Raw genomic sequence first — 18,327 nt, 5'->3', positions numbered from 1 at the left:
GGAGGATAGTGGATTGAACGTGCGGTGCAAGAGCTGCGTGCGTCTCTATCTGAGGTACCGGGAATTCAAAGCCAACATGCCCGGCGTCGGAGCGCTGAGGGCTGTTGGGGAGAGGAGAGGGTGGGCCTCCGGCGGCGAGTGGCGCTCCAAGGACAAGGGGAAGGAGGAATGATGGAGAGATCACGCTGAAGACAAACGAGCAAGGGGTAAAAAAAGAGAAGAGATCGTCATTTTTTGGGGGGAGTGGAAGATATATTTGCAGACTTAATTGGCAAGCTCCAAGGGCAATAAGGAGAGAAGGATGGACGCGTTGGAGAGCAGTGGAGGGCGGGGGTGTGAGCTGCGATCTCTCTATTTTTTGAATAAAAAAACTACCGCTCGTCGGGTTCAATAACGTCAGGTTTACGTTTGAGACTCGTAGTAATATTTTCCGTTTGGCTAAACAAAACGATGGATTATGCCTAGCATCGTTATCTGTCATTTTCTGGCAGATTGCTAGGGGAGAGTAACAAGTTAGATCCATCCCTCTCTGTACTGTTGCTTAGCCTCTCCTTTAGTTCAGGATGGATGGGGCTGGGGGTGGCGTGGGGTCAACGGGCGGTGAGGGTCGCCCCACCCGAAACGGCGATTCCAAGCGGCGCAGTAAGGGAAGCCTCCCCTCCCCGGGGTACCGCCTGTCCCAGGCCTCGCTGGAAGGGGAGCGTGCGGATGGTGGCAGGAGACGCCTCTCCATCTTGAGCTCCAAGCAAGACGGCCTCCCTTTCCGAACGGCGGGCACCCCGACCACCCCGGTGCCCCTGCCCCCGCCCCCCGCGCCCTCCTCGCAGCGCTCCGTGGGCTTCGCCTCGTCCCGCGCCGCCCTGGCCTCCACCTCCTCCACGGGGACGGGCGTCGTCATCGTGGCCACGGGACCCGAGACCACCACCACCACCACCACGGCCTGCAACACCAACGCCGCCGGCACCCCCGACGCCATGCTGGACGGGGAGGACTACAGCTACTCCAACCAGTCCACCTTCATCCAGAGGCAGTTCGGCGCCATGCTGCAGCCCGGGGTGAACAAGTTCTCCCTGCGCATGTTCGGCAGCCACAAGGCCGTCGCCATGGAGCAGGAGAGGCTGAAATCGGCAGGAGTCTGGATCATCCATCCCTACAGCGACTTCAGGTACTGGGGGGGGGCAGACGCAGGTTAGAGGGAAGCAGAGAGATGCGGTGGGCTGGGGGGGGGGGGGGGGGGGGTTCAGAACACGTGCAAGTGAAGTACTTGTGAAAACTATAATTAGCAAGTGAGAATTGAGACATGGAGGGGAGTGACAGACAGACATGGGAGGAGGGCATGGCTCCCTGGAGATGGAGGGTATTGGAGGAGATGGATGTGAGTAAAAGTCAAAGATGGGGAAATATGGATGAAGCCAGATGCGGCTGAAAGGTCAAGCGTGCGTCAGGTAGAATTGTGAAACACCTGAGAGAACCATGGAGGACAGAGGTCATAAAGAGACCAGGGGTTGTTCATTTTGGGGAGTTTGGGTAGAGCGTTGAGACAGAGCTATGGAGACAGCATGCGGAGAGCTTATGAGATTAGAGTCAAGGCATTGGGCGAGATCCTCTGGATTAATACTTTTCCACTGTTTTCCCACTTTGTAACTAAAACTTGGTTGTTGCCCTGCTGATTCACAGTATGCCGCATTAGTTAAAAAAAAATTTAAAAGTCGATTTTCAATTTAATGCTTTCGGGCTCACCCGAGCAAAGGTGCGTGTGGATATGGAAATTATTTAGTAAAATGAAATGCCCCCTCTTGGTGGCTCACTGCTCTCCCTGAAGCATTTTCAATGCAAAACAAATGTAAATCACGCCATCCACAGACACATGCAGCTGGCCTCCCCCTGAGGGTAATGCCTTTAAACACCATGAAAGAAATCCTCAAAAATGTTTTTTTGTTTTCCTCGTCATCGTGTCCCCTGGATCACATCTGATGAAAACTGCAATAATCTCCGATCATCTGCTGAACACATGGCTATAATAGGGGCTGTCCTAAAATTTTGACCCAATATCAAAAGCAGAGAGTGTGGGGTTTATCAGCACCTGGACAGTGGATTGTCTGCAGTAACATGGACAGTGTGGTCTTCCAAATATTTTGATGTCCTTGTTCACAATCCCCAAAACTGATGGATCTGAGATGTAGCTGAATTGTTGAGGGTCCCAGTGTTATTGTCCTTTGCCTGAGAGCTAGTCTAACTCACGTATGCAGCCTCATGTGTCAGTGTAAGTTCATTTAATGACGTACATGCCGTTAATCACATTCTGTGGTTGACAAGGACAGATCAAAATGGCTGGCTGTGCACCCAAGTCTTACCTGCTTTTCTCGTGACATTCATTACCAGTAAAGGAGAGGGAGAGTGAGAGAGAAAAGGTGTTGGAGAGTTGCATTGCTCTTTCTGTATTTCTTGGTATTATTATATGGCTGCGTGGTATGTAAATTATGCTGAGTACTCAGCCTTAGATACCATTGATTATGAAGAGATTATGCACAGTGTACTAATTGGGAAAATATATAATGGGCAGTGCCAGAAATAATTAATGATGCTAGAAATCTCACAGTTTTAGATGAAAAAATTCTGGCCTTCTGTTTTTATTTGTATTTCAAAGTTTTGATTATAATATGCGTCTGAGATGAACAGGGGGGAGACTGGTGTTACGATAAAACATTTTTTTCAAGGTAAAAAGAAATCAGGCATTGCTGCATAACATCAGTAATTCTTTTCTGTGCATCTGATGATAAAATGTTATGTGCAAATGCTCATTAGCTCACGACTGGATGCATGCTCCCATTCTCTCCATATCAGGGTAATACAGCGAGCAGGTTTTCTCCCAGAGGTTAGGTTTCAGGTGATGGACATATATTAATAGGGTTCAATTAGCATAAGTGCCGGTTAATATCCAGGGAGGGTGTTTGGGAGGTCAGGTGCAAAGTGGCTAAAGGCCTGACATGGTTAGGTCAAATTGCACAGAGAGGAAAAAATGACTTCCTATATATATATATATTTAGTGCTGCAATGCAGTAAAATAATAACATGTTATATAATGTAGAGCACTATATACAACAGCGAAGGGGAATATGCTATGCCACAAAGGAGTATGCCATTATGTGCAGCTCTGTTCAATAATGTATTGTGTAGTAGGGTAGAGGGCAATAGTTAGTTAGCGCACCAGGATAATTTTATGCACAGTAGATGTGAGCTGGCTTTCAGACTAAATGAAAGGAGTCAAACAAACTGATACATTACAAAATGATGTCACAAAAACAAAACAGGCTTCCCCTTGGGGATTGGTGGTGGATCCTGCATTATGTTAGCCTGCCCCGCTAACGTCATGTATGAAGATCCCTCTGTCTCTAAAGGATCTTGCTGATTTATTTAGTTGTCTGCACTCTGTGCTTGTACTTAGCATAGGTTGTGTAATAGCTTATTGTCCTGCCAGGAATACACATATCTGGGAAAGGTCAGGAAGGAAAAAATGAAAGAGGAAATTTTGCTGTCGTCCTTGGACCATGGCTCATGCTGTCCCGTGTAAACACCCTACGGCTAAACATAATATACCAGACTGAAATAGGCCTATTCTTTCCAGACTGAGCAGTGTCCCATACTATGCATCGATGTACTAGGCAGACCAACATAGCGTCACTTTGTCCTCTCTTGGTTTCCAAAGTTTTGTTGTTTGATTGTGTCTTTGGCTTACTCGTGATGCCACCCCTGTCTCTGCAGTGAATTTGTACTGTGAAGATGTGCTGTGAAGTTGGGCTGTAGAGTCAGTAGTACTTTGATAATGTCAAATCAATTCTAAGTGACAGAAGCTAATGGGAAAAATTTCACCAAGTCAAAAAAGGTTCTAAATCCTGATCAATACACTGTACATCAGCCGTTTTGCATTCGGTATTTTCTAGGGATTTCAGTGTCAGTGTTATATTTGAAAATATTTGTCACCAGCTGAAATAGTACAATTCAATTTAAAAAATGCACAATTTCACTGGAACTTATAGATATATGTTCAAACAGAGTGTATGTATTCTGTGTTCCACATACAATTGACTCTGCTGATCTTCTGTTGGTGAGAGAATTTAGGAATTTGATTTCCTTAGCGTTACATACAAATTATACTTGTTTCCATTGAGCCTGTCACAGTGTTTTTCCATATCGAATCTCCAGAGTCGACTCTAGTATCTCTTATGGAAACAAAGGCAGTGAAGGGTAAGTTTGGTTATGCATTTGCCTTAGATAATTCTGTGTGTTTTGTAAGACACTCTTGCAAAAATGTGTTATTAAACAGGACAGCTTACTATAGGATTCCCTGAGGGTTTCCACTGCCCTTCATGGATGTGTGTTATTTTCATTTTTTTGTGAGAGCCAGCTTGGGCATTTGTGAAGCACAGTGCATATTAGGTAAAATTGTACAGATAAATCAGTCCTCCTTTATGGCAAGTGATATGCATAATCTGTTTCTGCAGGTCTTCAAGCAATGTTTTTAGACCACCTCATCTGAAAAGTATGGATTCTATAATTAACCACTTTCCAAAGCTGTAGGCTATCATAAGAAATGTCATAATAAATGTCATAATAAATGGTGATATCATATCTGTTTGTATACTGTGGTGTGCAATGCATTCTGACATTCTAAGCAGCTTTCATTGTGGCAATATATCTAACAATGCAGCATTTAATCTTTGGCTGAGCGTAGACCTTAAAAGTAGTCAATCGTCTTATGTTTATTTTTTTTCTCAGCATAGATCTAATATAAAGTATGGCAATATTTTATCCGTCATGTAACCACAGTCCTAATCCCAGTTACGTGTGAAAGTTGCAGAAGGGTTTTTGCTTGTATGTTATTTAATATCAGGCACCCTGTCATCATGGTGTCAGTGTATGGTATATTACTGTATGTATGCATTAATCCTTTTCTGTGTTTTAATACCAGTTCACTACCACCATGCTGATCCCATTTTATCCACTATCTTTTTTTTTTTTTTTTTTTTTAAAACAGTTTCCATAATCTGTATAGGTAAAAGAATCCCTCTTGCATATCAGACAGAGATACTTTATATTCACCCACTGTATCGTTATCTGCTGGGCTCAGTGGAGTGGATAAAATCTCCCCCAGCAACACTCAAGGTCCAGCAGCATTTTTCAATATTAATTTGTTAAGCGGAAGTCTTCGTCATAATATTTATACAATAGGGCAGTTTTGCATACCCTGCAAGGGTGCATAAATAATATGCCCATCAATGCAGTATATTAAAATGTCTGTACATCTCAAGGTCTTTTCGCAGTGTTAGACTATTGTGACAAAAACCTCTCACGGGAGGTGACAGTCAAGTGTATCCAATCCACTTTCTCACTTGTCCCTCCCCTTTTACCTGGCCCCACCCCCAACTCCTCCCCCTTGCTCCACCCCAGGTTCTACTGGGATCTTCTGATGCTTCTGCTGATGATGGGCAACCTGATCATCCTGCCGGTCGGCATCACCTTCTTCGAGAACGAGAACACGCTCCCCTGGATCATCTTCAACGTGGTGTCCGACACCCTGTTCCTGGTGGACCTGGTGCTCAACTTCCGCACGGGGATCGTGAAGGAGGACAGCACGGAGATCCTGCTGGACCCCCGCGCCATCCGCCAGCGCTACCTGAAGAGCTGGTTCCTGGTGGACTTTGTCTCCTCCATACCCGTGGATTACATCTTCCTGATGGTGGACCTGGAGGCCCGGATAGACTCGGAGGTGTATCGCACGGCCCGCGCCCTGCGCATCGTCCGCTTCACCAAGATCCTCAGCCTCTTACGACTGCTGCGTCTTTCCAGGCTCATCCGCTACATCCACCAATGGGAAGAGGTGAGGGGGCCAGGGGAGCAGTTTGGGGAAGAGAGAGGGGGTGAGAGTTGGAGGGGAGGGAGGTGAGGCGCAGGGGCAGTGGAGGGAAGATAAAATGTGGGAGAGAGGACTAAGAGGGGTGAGAGCTGATTGGACAGGGGAGAGAAGGTGGAGAGCTTACTGGAGAGTTCACCGGGGAGAGAAAGGGGAGAATTAATTGGAGAAGGGATGGAAAGGGCAGAGCTGCTTAGGGAGGGGAGAGAAAGGGGAGAGTGGATTGGGGGGAGAAAGGGGAGAGTGGATTGGGGGAGTGGGAAGGGGAAGAAAGGGGAGATCTGATTGGGGAAGGGAGAAAAAAGGGGAGAGCTTACTGGAGACATCAGAGGTGAGAGCTGATTGGGGAGGGGAGAGAAAGGGGAGGTCTGATTGGGGAGGGGAGAGAAAGGGGAGGTCTGACTGGAGAGAGGAGAGAAAGGGGTTTGCTAATTGGAAAGGTGAATGCTAGAGAAGGGAGGAATGAGGGGTAGCATGAAAAATGAGGCTGGGGAAGTAGAGGGACAGAGTAAGTGCAGGGTGTGAATTACCGCATTGACCCCATTGATCTGACCCGTTCTCTGCTGTCAGATCTTCCACATGACCTACGACCTGGCGAGCGCCATGGTGCGCATCGTGAACCTGATAGGCATGATGCTGCTGCTCTGTCACTGGGACGGCTGCCTGCAGTTCCTGGTGCCCATGCTGCAGGAATTTCCCTCTGACTGCTGGGTGTCCAAGAACAACATGGTGGTGAGGAGGAGTGTGTGTTTGTGTGTGTGTGTGTGTGTGTGTTTGTGCACGTGCTTGCAGGGCACAATATGTGAGTTCATATTGAATATGTGTGTGTTGTGTGAGTTTGTAAGGTGTGTACATTGTTAGCACTCTATGTGCAGGCTTACAAGAGCATGTGTGCATAGTCTGTGTATATAAGAGTTTGTACAGAGTTTATGTACAGTGTGTGCACTATTTGTACTGGGCAGGTCTCTGTAGTGTGGTTTGATTAGAACATGTCACTGCATGTCGACAAAGAACAAGTTTATGTAGCCTAATTAAAGTACAGATTGATCTCATTGAAATCCAGACGTGCTGACCCCCCCCCCCCCCCTTGCTCCTCCCCCCCAGCCTCCCCATTCTGTATTTCTGTGAATCGCTGACTCACGGCACAGCAGGGTTTCCTACCCTGTTGCCACAGCAACCGTTGCCACACAGCTGATGCTCAGAGTTCCCCCAGAGAGAGGCACTTTCCATCTGGACCATTTAGACCTGATCCAGGCTATAATTGGCTCCAATAATTGCAAATAGAACGGGACAAACATTGAAATGTATTACGTCGTGAAATGAGAAACCCAACTGAACGCAAAAAAAAAAAAAAAAAACAAGGATGCTTTTAATCACTCAGAACTTTGTCTTCCTCACTTTTCCCTAAAACTAGATGTAAAGTGTAAAGTGTTTAGCGTGACGTGAACTCAGGTAACCCCGGCCTCTTGCTCCCTCTACTCTAACTCAGAACGACACATGGGGCATTCAGTACTCCTATGCCCTGTTCAAGGCCATGAGCCACATGCTGTGCATCGGGTATGGCGCCCAGGCACCCGAGGGCATGACGGACGTGTGGCTGACCATGCTCAGCATGATCGTGGGCGCCACCTGCTACGCCATGTTCATCGGCCACGCCACCGCCCTCATCCAGTCCCTGGACTCCTCCCGTCGCCAGTACCAGGAGAAGGTACCTCCCACCTCCCAGCATCAATCAATCAATCAATCGTCGTATTTGATTTCCCACTGGTCAAGAACTAGACCCTAATAATCAATGTGCACATATACACATTTTGACCAGTCATCGACAGTAATAAATCAATAAAATAATACTTTCACATTCTGGTAATATGTCCGGTATTTGTAATAGTCAAACTTAGGACTGGATCAATTTTAAATGAATAGATTTAGAACTCAAAACAAACTCCAAGTGACACAATTAACACAAACGCAACGTTCTAAAGTCACTTATTTCAATTACAAAGGCAAATCAAGAGGCTTTTAATGTGGTGCTGGAGCTGAAATGTCTTTGAAAACACAATTCTGTTTGTGTCCCTTTTTTGTATCTGATGCGGATTAACCTAATGGTTTCTGCCAGCCGCGCTCTTTTCAGCGTCTTTGACGAGAGATGTGAATTTCTGTTTGATTTCCCTCCATGCCGATGAACCGAGGCAGTGAGCTGTAATCAGTATGCAATGCTGTGCCCCAGTATAAACAGGTGGAACAGTACATGTCCTTCCACAAGCTGCCAGCGGACGTGCGTCAGAAGATCCATGAGTACTACGAGCATCGGTACCAGGGCAAGATGTTCGACGAGGAAAATATACTGGGAGAGCTAAGCGAACCGCTCAAGGAGGTATGTCTGTCCGTCTGTCCATCTGTCTGTGTCCGTTGTTAACTGTTTCACCTGCAGCGTTTCATTACGGACTGTTGCTTTTTGGGATCTTGCTCTCATCTCTCACCACAGTCATTTTCACTGTCATGACAGAATAGATGCCGTTTGTTTCATGACACTGAACTCGGACGGTCTCCATAAGAGTTCAGTCAGGGTCTATCTTGCAAAGATGTCCCTCAAATTGAGAGCATGCTGTCGGCATGACGCCGTCTCCCCCCTCTCTCACTGCACCAGTGTGTGCTCCCTCTACATCCAGCTTCTGCTTCCTACGGCACTCTCCCATCTCCCCCTTGGCTCTCTCTTTCTCTCTCTCTCTCTCTCTCTCCCTCCTTTTCCTCATGAGAGGCCACACTTCCAATGCTCCGCTCTCATGGACAACAGCCTCCCCTTTTTCTGAGCGTTTCTCTTCTTCTTCAGCGTGTCTTTCACTTTACCATCCCCATTTTCTCCCTCCTCCCCCATTCTCTTCCTTGCAGTGTCTTTCAGTGTTAGCGTCAGTGGATCACGTTTGAGGCAAGTCCGAGAGGTTGGTTAGACGTGCGAAGTTATTTTTCGTTGTTTTTTTGGTTCTCTCGGTTTAGCCCTTCATAAATTTGGTGCTGTTTTGCGTTTTCCTTCAAAATGGCAATTTGTTAATATTACTGTTTGCTGTAGAAAAGCAAATTTAGACAATAAAGGACTCGTGATTTCTAACGTAGTAAGTCCTAAGACTAAACTTTTAAACTGTTTTGCATTGCATACATTTTCAATTGACAGATCCAAAGTGCACCAGCTGAGTGTAAAAGGTCATTTGTAGTTCAGCAGCATGAGTCACACAATGCTGTCTGAAACAGTTCGTGCTGCACTTAAAGTCTGTGACTACAGTGCTCAACATTGCACGTGCATTGTCCATATTATCTACAAGGAGACTGGAGTCCGCTTTGAAGGCAACCCCGCATTTATTATTTTTTTCTACAGCAAAAGAGAACATACGGGAATGTATATCCTAAATGTCATTAATTTACACAGTGGACATGCAAAATGTTTAGCTTGCAAGCTCAATTGCTGGCCTGGTTTGTGTAAAATCCATCCCACCGATACCACAATCAACTGACATTCTTGCAAGTACAGCTTTTGCTAGCATGGGCCGACCTTAACACCTGCAGGCAGTCTTGGGGGCAGTATTGCAATCGGGTGAGGGACAGCAGATTGTTGGTGTCTTGACAAGAAGACAAGCATGCACTGACATGCATTAAGGATTGAGTATCAAACATGGGGGATTTCTCCTTTTGTACGCATGTTGCATTAATTTTTATACTGCCTTATGGATATATACTGCCTTATTTATGCCATGTTCTTTTGTGCTGTTTTGCATTTTTTCTGAAAAAAAGGCCAGTCTTCACCAATGTTGCATGAAATCCCCTCAGTCTCCTTGCCATGTTCTCTCGTCCCTCTAAACGGGTCTGTGTGTTCCCCCTTCCCATCAGGAGATCGTCAGCTTCAACTGCCGCAGCCTGGTGGCCAACATGCCGCTGTTCGCCAACGCGGACCCCAACTTCGTGACGGCAGTGCTGACCAAGCTGCGCTTCGAGGTGTTCCAGCCGGCCGACTTCATCATCCGCGAGGGCACAGTGGGCCGCAAGATGTACTTCATCCAGCACGGCAGGGTCAGCGTGCTCACCCGCGGCAACAAGGAGACCAAGCTCAGCGATGGATCCTACTTTGGCGGTGAGCGCAAAGACGGGGGTGGGACTGAGCAACGTTAGAAGTGTTGAAGTTTCAGTGAGAGTCAGTGTACTGTATGTTTCATGTCCTTGAATGTTCCAGCTGGAATCCTTCCTCTACCTGCATAACTTTTCCCCTTCCTCCTACTTTTTCTCGATTGTTTTTTTAAGCCTTCCTACTTCTTTGACTGCTACTTGCCCTAATGTCACATTTTTTTCTTTTTCACAACATGGGTTCCAATGTCCTTACACCTCTCCTTTCCTCCACCCGTTTCTGTTTCTTACTACCTCCTCTCCTCCTCCCCCTCTCATCTCCCTTTTCTCACCCAACCTCTCACCCTCTTCCTCTCTTCATCCCCTCACAGAGATTTGCCTGTTGACACGCGGACGGCGCACGGCCAGCGTCCGGGCCGACACCTACTGCCGCCTGTACTCGCTGTCGGTGGACAGCTTCAACGAGGTCCTGGAGGAGCACCCCATGATGAGGCGGGCCTTCGAGACCGTGGCTGTGGACCGACTGGACCGCATCGGTAATTCACAGAGCTGGTTTCATTATACAGCTATACCAGATCCCTAACATGGTGCACAATAAAGCAAGTCCTTATTACATCCTCTCTCTCTCTCCCCCTCCTTTCTCCCTCTCTCTCTATCTCAATCTCTCAATCTGTCTCTCTCTCTCTCAGGTAAGAAGAACTCCATCCTCCTGCGGAAGACCTCCCAGGGGGGGTCTGTGGCGGGGAGCAGCATGGGAAGGGGCGGAGGGGGTGGCAGCCGGGGTGGCGGAGCAGGGGGTGGCGTGGGCCTGGGCTCGTGCGACAGCATCCTCGTGCAGCAGATCGTCAAACACGACAGCATGCCGGCCCAGGACGGCGGAGCTCCGGGGGCCGGAAAAGCAGGGGTCGCCGGAAGCGGGGGGACCATCTCCCCCAGGCCGCGCCCGGTGATTTGGGCGCCCCTCGTCCACGCTCCCTTGCAGACGGCAGCGGCCACCACCAACGTGGCCATTGCCCTGATGCACCAGCAGCAACAGCAGCAGCAGCAACTGCAGCAGCTGCAGCAGCAGCATGCCCTGGGGGCAGCCGTCTTTCTGCCCTCAACCCTCCCCATCTCCCCGTCCCCCTCCTCCTGCCCCATCTCGCCCCCCCGGCCCCCACTCCTGCACCCTCGCCAGTCCGTTAGCTCGCTCATTGGGGTGGTGGGAGGACTGTCACCCAGGGGGGTCGCCCCCACCTCCATCACTTCAACCCCCTCTCCTTCATCAGTGGGTCCCGCTGGGGTGGGTGGGGCTGTAGGGGGCGTTACACCCGTGGCCAAAACACCACCCACACCCGCCTCTATGCCGGCCCCCCTTCAGGCAGGCAGAACTCTGCACTACAGTCTTCGTCTTCACACTGATACTCCGACAAGTGGCGCTCTGTTATCAGGAGGGGCGACCACTCCTCCTCTCCACAAATGCCCAACAGCAGTTCCCGATGCCCGCAGTCTCGGAGCTGGCCAGCAGAGGGCCAAGGAGGCGCTGTTGCGCCACGGAGGAGGGAGTACGCAGGCGCTGCCGGCTTTGGGCAGATTGACCCAGGAGGCAAGGCTTCTGTCGGCCTCGCAGCCCACACTGCCACACAGAGGCTGGGCGGGGGTACAGCCCTGTCCACCTCTGCACCGCAAGGCCTCTGGGGGCAACTTACTCCCTACCCCTTTCCAGGTGTCCCCGGGGCAGTTGGCAAGAGGGGGCAGTGTGGGGGTGTTGAGCACTAACGTCCCCGCTGCACAACAGCTGCCCCCTTCTGCACAGATGCCAACTCAAGCCTCATTTCCGCAGCAGTCTCAGATAGGCCCCCAAGTACAAGCACAGCCCTCATCTTCCCCCAGCCCAGTCAGTACCCAGTCCCCCTGCCCCAAGCCCACCTCCACCTCCTCCTCTCCCGCCCCCACACCACCCACTCCTGCCCCAACCCTTCCTCAAGCACCATCCTCCAAACCCTGTCCCACACCCCCCTCTCTCCCCTCCTCCCCTCCCTCCTCCAAGGTTCCGACCCCACCGCCTTCCTCCCCAGCCCTTGCCCAGACCCCACGCCCTAAGCTCTCCCCCACTCCCCCGTCTTCCTCCCCTCTCGCCTGTACACCCCCTACCCCAACCCCCTCCTCCCCTGCAGTCGCTGGCTCCCAGATGCCCCGCGCGCTCACCTCTGCAACGCAGGCCCCTTCTGCCTCTCCAAAAGGGGGCAGCAAAGACACAGATCTGACCCTTACCAGGGGTAAGGACACCGAGGCACTTAGACACAAACTTCCTGCCAACATGTGAGGAGAATCGCGGGCAGGGGATCCAACTGAAGCGGGAACTGGGGAGGGGAAGATGAGTACGATAGTAACTCCAAGCCTACATAGTGTGTCAGTGATTGCTGGAGCAAGCGAGGGAACAGAACAAGAAAGACATTACAGCACAGACAGGTAATGGGCAGAGAGAGGTAATGACGAGGACAGCGATGATGCTGACAAGTAATGCACGACTGTAGCTTGTGCAGGGGTAATGTTTTAAGGCGGTGAGTGGGACAGACAGATCCTGATATCCAGTTCCACAATCCCCTTGACCCCTGCGCCTCACCAAAGTGTAAAATCTGTCACCATAATAATGATAATAAAGTCAATACTGTAGTAAATACTATATTTATCATAATAATTAGGAACAATCCACATGTAGTCTGTTGTCCCAGGTGTGTGGTGTTAGTTTTGGACAGATTAAAAACGCTAAGGTACATGTTCACTGATTGCTGTAACTAAATTGTGTTTTATGTGTGACACTTAATACTGCTCCATCATTCACAGTGTATGTAGGTTTGTATCACCAATCTCAAGCTTCTCTTACTCGGTGTATATATGTGTGTTTATCTATTTACCTGGATCTCTTTTATTTTGTCTGTCTCCCCCTGTCTTAGGATCTTTCTGTTGATCTCCTCTTGTTTCTTGTCTATTTCGGTTTTTTAGTATTTTCTCCTTATCTGTCTCTTACACCTGCTCCGTGTCTCTATTCTTATTTGCCCCTATTTTTTTTTTTTCTGTTTTTCACTCTTCCTGCCCCCTTGTGCCACGTTCAGTGCTGTCCTTTGCTGTCTTGTACCAATATAAAACTAGTTTCTAATCTACTCTACCATGTTGCCTAGACTGTGTAAATTTAAGGACCAAATGTTTTATTTTTATCTGTTATCACAGCTTTAGCTTTTGAGCAAAAAAAGAGTAAATAACTGCCGATAAAGACAGCGATGATGATTATGATGATGATAATGATAGTAAGAATAAAGAAGAATTTGAGTCTAGTTCAGCTGTTAGGGTATGTGTGTTTTCTTACCAATGTATGTTAGGAATCAATTACCTGTAGCTCTCATTTCTAATACCCACACAAATGCAATTTTCCTGTCAGGTGAAATGTTTTCCTTTCAGGTAAACATTTCAACAGGAAACAGTTTCATTGGTGACTATGATGATTTCAAGTAGACAGAGCATATCGCCATGGGGAAAGTATTCACAAAATATTAGTTCTGAAACTATGCTGAATTATGTTTGACATAATTTATGAATCTGGAATACAGTCATGGTTTTGGTTGCTTGAGATGAGTTAAAATTGTTTGTGATCTTTGGACAGCTTTTCCATTGATTTCAGACATTTAATGGTATCACCTGGTTGGATGCAGAGAGAATGTAAAAGTTGCAGATGGTAATTAGAAATAAAGACACAAAAATGAACTGAGTTGTCGTGCTGTCAGTAACATACTTTGGGGGTCGATATGCTTGAACATGAAATTTTGGTAAATATTAGGTATAAGTTTGAGTATGTCATGAACGTGAAAACAGAAATGTGCATGCACAGGTCCAGTTAAAGTGTTACTTCATCTAACAGGACATTTCTTTTAGTATCTATCATTTTCCAAGTGTTTTTAACAGATTTGTCTGTGTCTATCTGGGCCATTGTAATTAATCAACTAAAGCTTGAGCTGACAACTAATTTCTCTGATCGAATATGACAGGGTTTTGGGACTGTGGGAGCAGATTTTTATGCATACACGCAAAAGAAAGTTCAACTGAAGGCTATTCATTATAAAACAGTTGTTTTAGCTAGCTAGTAGCCTATACAAACTTGATTGTATTGTATTGTAGTCAGCTAATTTGCCCCAAACCTTTCAACTGCTATAGTAGCAGCTAGCAGGTTAGACAGACAGATAACCAGACAGACACACAAACAAATCCTACAAGTAGATACATTCATCCCATTGACTAATTTTCAAAGTGTTGGTTACTTTATGTGTCACTGTAAGCAGTGCATGTTTGTCTTACAGTAGATAGGGCAAACTGCTGGCTCAGAGAGGGGAAAGTGTGATTTTCTGTTAAGTAGAGACGCATCACAGTTTTTACTTTGCATTAGATGGACAATGCACTTGTTAAGGCCAAAGTGTACTGTTTATATTGCTTTTTTATACAAGGATAGTGTGAGTATTTTACAATATCATTCCAATTGCTGAGCATCATACTGCAAGTAAATGAAGGGGTGGCTCACTCAAAGGTGTTAACACTGTTTTGACTTTCATGTCCTTGTGTTCAATTTAATGACGGTCCTACACTGTGTGTATGTGCGTGTGTGTGCGCACGTGCGCACATGTGTGGATGTCTCTGCGTATGTGATTGAATTGGAGTATGGTTGTGTATATTAGTAGGATCCCAGTGGCTGTGTGGAGCAGTGTATTTGACAGTAATTTCCGGTCCTGTTACTGAGAGGATTGCAGCTCGCCTCAATCAGATCTCTCAGTCCACTGTCCGACTGTCCACCTCTCCAGTCTTAATCTCTGTCCCTCCATGCAAGGTGAAAAGGTGAACAGGTCTGTAATCACGGCTGAGCTGGTTGATGGGGAGCACTTGGATCAGTCCTGTACTGCTGTTTCATTTCAGATTAAATGGATGTCCCTGGAGACTGTGGCATTACATTCTGCCCGATATGTGATGTTTCTGGAATTACTTTTCATTTGTTATCTAGCTGAGGTCGAATGGGAATGCGTCACTCACACACTGTTTACTGTGATTTTGTTACCTTTTCGACCACCACAATATTTTCAACAGGAATATCATACAATATTCCTTATCAAAATGTTTTATACACTGTTTTCTTTCCCACTGAAAGCGCCACGACTTCAATCACTCAAAAAGGTGCATAATCAGACCATAAAGCCGGCAAAACACACTGTGAAGCAAACCAGAGCAATTTCAAATACACGAATAAGAAAAAGTTTCAGATCACGTTTGGTCGAATTCTAACATTATGTAACCCGTCAAGGCTATACTTGTAGGTTTTATTTCAAAACTTCCCTATGTAGTTTTATCGTTTTAAAAACTATGCGCTTCTACTTGGTATTCTACGGCAATTTAACAACGCGTATTTGGTGACATCACTTATCTGGCGCCGAATTGGAAGTTTCGATACGAAATGGTAAACGAGAGAAGATAGTTTCCGGAAAGATAGTTCAAGATAAAAATATACCAGAAATCGGAAACTGTATTTTCTATGCAAAGTTCTAAAGCTGCTTGTTAAACGACGAACTGGAAAGGGGAACGGTGACCTAAAGAGAGAGACGTTTTTAACGGCGATGTCAACCGAATTAGACAAAGCGATGAAAGGTGGGACGGAGGTACAGCTAGCTAACATTAGATAAGTAGCTGTTTTGCTAGCCTTTCAGCTAGGCTTTTTAGCTAACCAAGGTTAGTTAGCCAGCTTTATCGATAGATAGCTCAAAAGATGACTATACTGGCAACGGTGCTCGATATGCAAGCTAGTCAGAAAATTTCAGATGTGTGCTCCTGCTTCACATTTTGTCTGGCCCTTTATTTCAAGGGTGCCTTACTAGACAGTTAGCTAATTATCTACGAAATACCTAGCAGCTAGTTAAGTGTCAGTATATTAGGCAAGTAGGATAGCCTCTTTGGAAAAAAACCCTCAATACGACAGTACGACATAATTTTAGGGGCGTGTCAGTAAAAAGGGGGTGGTGCTGGAAAACGCGAGATACGTAGCAAGAGTTTTAGGCATCTTGCCTCAAGTGCCTTTTTTAAATACATAAAAAGTATTAACGTTTTGCTTGTTTGCAAGTGTATCATGGGTTTATTTCCAACAATATTTTGCTTACAACCATACTATCAAAACGTTTTTCGTGTACAATTACCTATCTAGGCATTTTAATGAACCAATCTATGGAATGACAGCATAATAATTACCATATTTGGCGGGCCCAGGGGGTATTGCAGGTAAGGTGGAGGTAGCCATTAGAGATGTTTCTTCATACATTTCCGTTTAAATAATGCCACGGCTAATTTGAGGATCAATCTCGTAAACTTCTCCCTGGATTACTTCATAATAAATTACATTAAAATACCGTTTGAGTTACAGTGAACAATTGCGATACTTAAAGTGAATTAAAGTCACATTTCTGGAAGCAATATTCTTCTTGACTTAATCTTACTAATGCAATGTTTCATATATTATTTATGGATTATTTTTTATGTTTTTCACTTCAATACTCAAAAATAATGTAAATTAATTTTAAAAATTCAATGTCATCTTAAAGTATTACTGTATAGGTGGCTAGTGTCTTATTAACATGGGTGGGGATCTGCCTAAGGGAAAATATTGTTCTTGGCCCAGTACATTGCAAGTGGCTGATATAAGATTTCATTCCACTGAGTTACGCAATATACTCTGCAATTACTAGTAGTTTGAAATTATTAAAATGGATGTTAAAATTAAATACTGAAAATCAGAATTAAAGGAGTGAAGGCTCCTTAAATTGCCTCTGTAGTTAGCTTTGCTCCATCCTTTGATAATACACTGTTGCCAGAGCTGGGGTACAAGCAGTCATGTGCAGCCATTGGCTATCAGAGGGTGGTATCTGGTAGCGGTAATTCTCCCTGTTATTCTGTTCAGATTATGAGGCGGCGTGTGCAAACCTTCGGGAGGAGGTTGCGGGGCTGATGGAGAGACTTCACACATTGACGCATTATCAGAGGAGCCTTCTGACAACCAACTCACTACTGGTGAGGAGCACACTGTTACAGTGTAGGGTAGAATGACAGCCCTTTGTTTTTACGCTGCGTGAGTGTGTACAATACATTTTACTTCTGTGCTCCATTTCTTCTTTTTCTGACATTAGTAAATGGCTGTGTTGTTATGTTTGTTTCCTAGGTGTCCTGGCTGCAGAACGCAGAAGCACTTTGGAAGCACAGGAAAGAGAGTCACCTGGTTTCTGACTCCTAACACACACAACCTGTTGTGACAGAGTGGTGGGGCAGCTGCAGTGTTTGCAGAATGTACCATGAGACTTTCAGCCCACATACACAGGGCCCGATGCTCTCTCCCAGATCACTGACAAACTCTGCATGCAGATCTACTTTGCCTTGAGCACTTGTGTTGAAAGCACATTACACCAGTTAAAATATACCAAGTGAGAGAAATAAATGTTCTTTGTACATCATTTTTGGTAGTACACTCTTTATCCACTAGGTGGCAGGAAACACCTACCGGTTGATTACTTATTCCAGGAAATGCAGAGTGTATATATGGTTACTGCAGTGTTTATTGTCATAAGGTAATGGTTTGTGGAAATGTTTATTTTTAATGGAGATTTTGGAGGAAAAAATGAGAATGTGTCTATGACTGTAAATGTTCTGTGCAAGTGAAGAGCAGGTGGAAGGTTGCTGACGAGGGGACAGAGGATTAACCTGCTCTGAATTTAGGAGAATTAATAGGGCTATAATTACAGCCTGTTACTGTGGCTTGTAAATAGATGAATATCTATTTTGGTCGTAAGTCAAAAGGACACTATATTGAATTGTACCAAAGTACAACAGCATTTATGGAAAAGGTGCACATAAAACAACATAATTATCATCAAGGTATTGCTAACAAGTCTGAGATTATATAAATGTTGCTCAATTAACTTGAATAGATACACTTATGTTCTATTGTGCTGGAAGTCGCTCTGGATAAGAGTGTCTGCTAAATTCATATAATGTAAATGTAATGCTTTGTTTAATTTTCCTGATAACTTTTTCACGCCACATGATGCTCCCTGCTCATTTTTCTCGCTATGTAAACCCAACTGGGAAACTGATTGTTTGCTCCTTTTTTTTCTGCTCTACCCACTTACAGCAGCTAACGGCTGCAGATTGCACCATTAAAGAAGTAGCGTTTTACTAGAAGATTTACTTACCATAATGAATGACTAAATAAGGCGCTATGTGAGGGGGAGCATAGTTTCCACTTAACACCT

General features: G+C 45.9%; 1 protein-coding gene and 1 long non-coding RNA gene across 2 annotated transcripts; both read left to right on the top strand.

The window, feature by feature from the left end:
• The first annotated feature begins 455 nt into the window (after positions 1-455).
• Positions 456-12,326, top strand: LOC118784432 (potassium/sodium hyperpolarization-activated cyclic nucleotide-gated channel 3-like). The gene is made up of 8 exons (XM_036538666.1): positions 456-1,165; positions 5,449-5,878; positions 6,482-6,643; positions 7,401-7,619; positions 8,139-8,285; positions 9,791-10,031; positions 10,393-10,557; positions 10,711-12,326. Exons 1-8 carry the CDS (start codon positions 564-566, stop codon positions 12,324-12,326), a joined length of 3,582 nt encoding a protein of 1,193 aa, XP_036394559.1. The 5' UTR covers positions 456-563.
• A 3,167-nt stretch (positions 12,327-15,493) lies between these two features.
• On the top strand, positions 15,494-17,479 carry LOC118784019. The gene is made up of 3 exons (XR_005005221.1): positions 15,494-15,682; positions 16,983-17,092; positions 17,241-17,479. It is a non-coding gene; the product is annotated as an uncharacterized LOC118784019 (long non-coding RNA).
• The last annotated feature ends 848 nt before the right edge of the window (positions 17,480-18,327 follow it).

This window comes from Megalops cyprinoides, chromosome 10, assembly GCF_013368585.1.
Source record: "Megalops cyprinoides isolate fMegCyp1 chromosome 10, fMegCyp1.pri, whole genome shotgun sequence".
In the NCBI taxonomy this organism is placed as follows: Eukaryota; Metazoa; Chordata; class Actinopteri; order Elopiformes; family Megalopidae; genus Megalops; species Megalops cyprinoides.
This window is presented reverse-complemented; position numbering and strand designations above follow the sequence as displayed.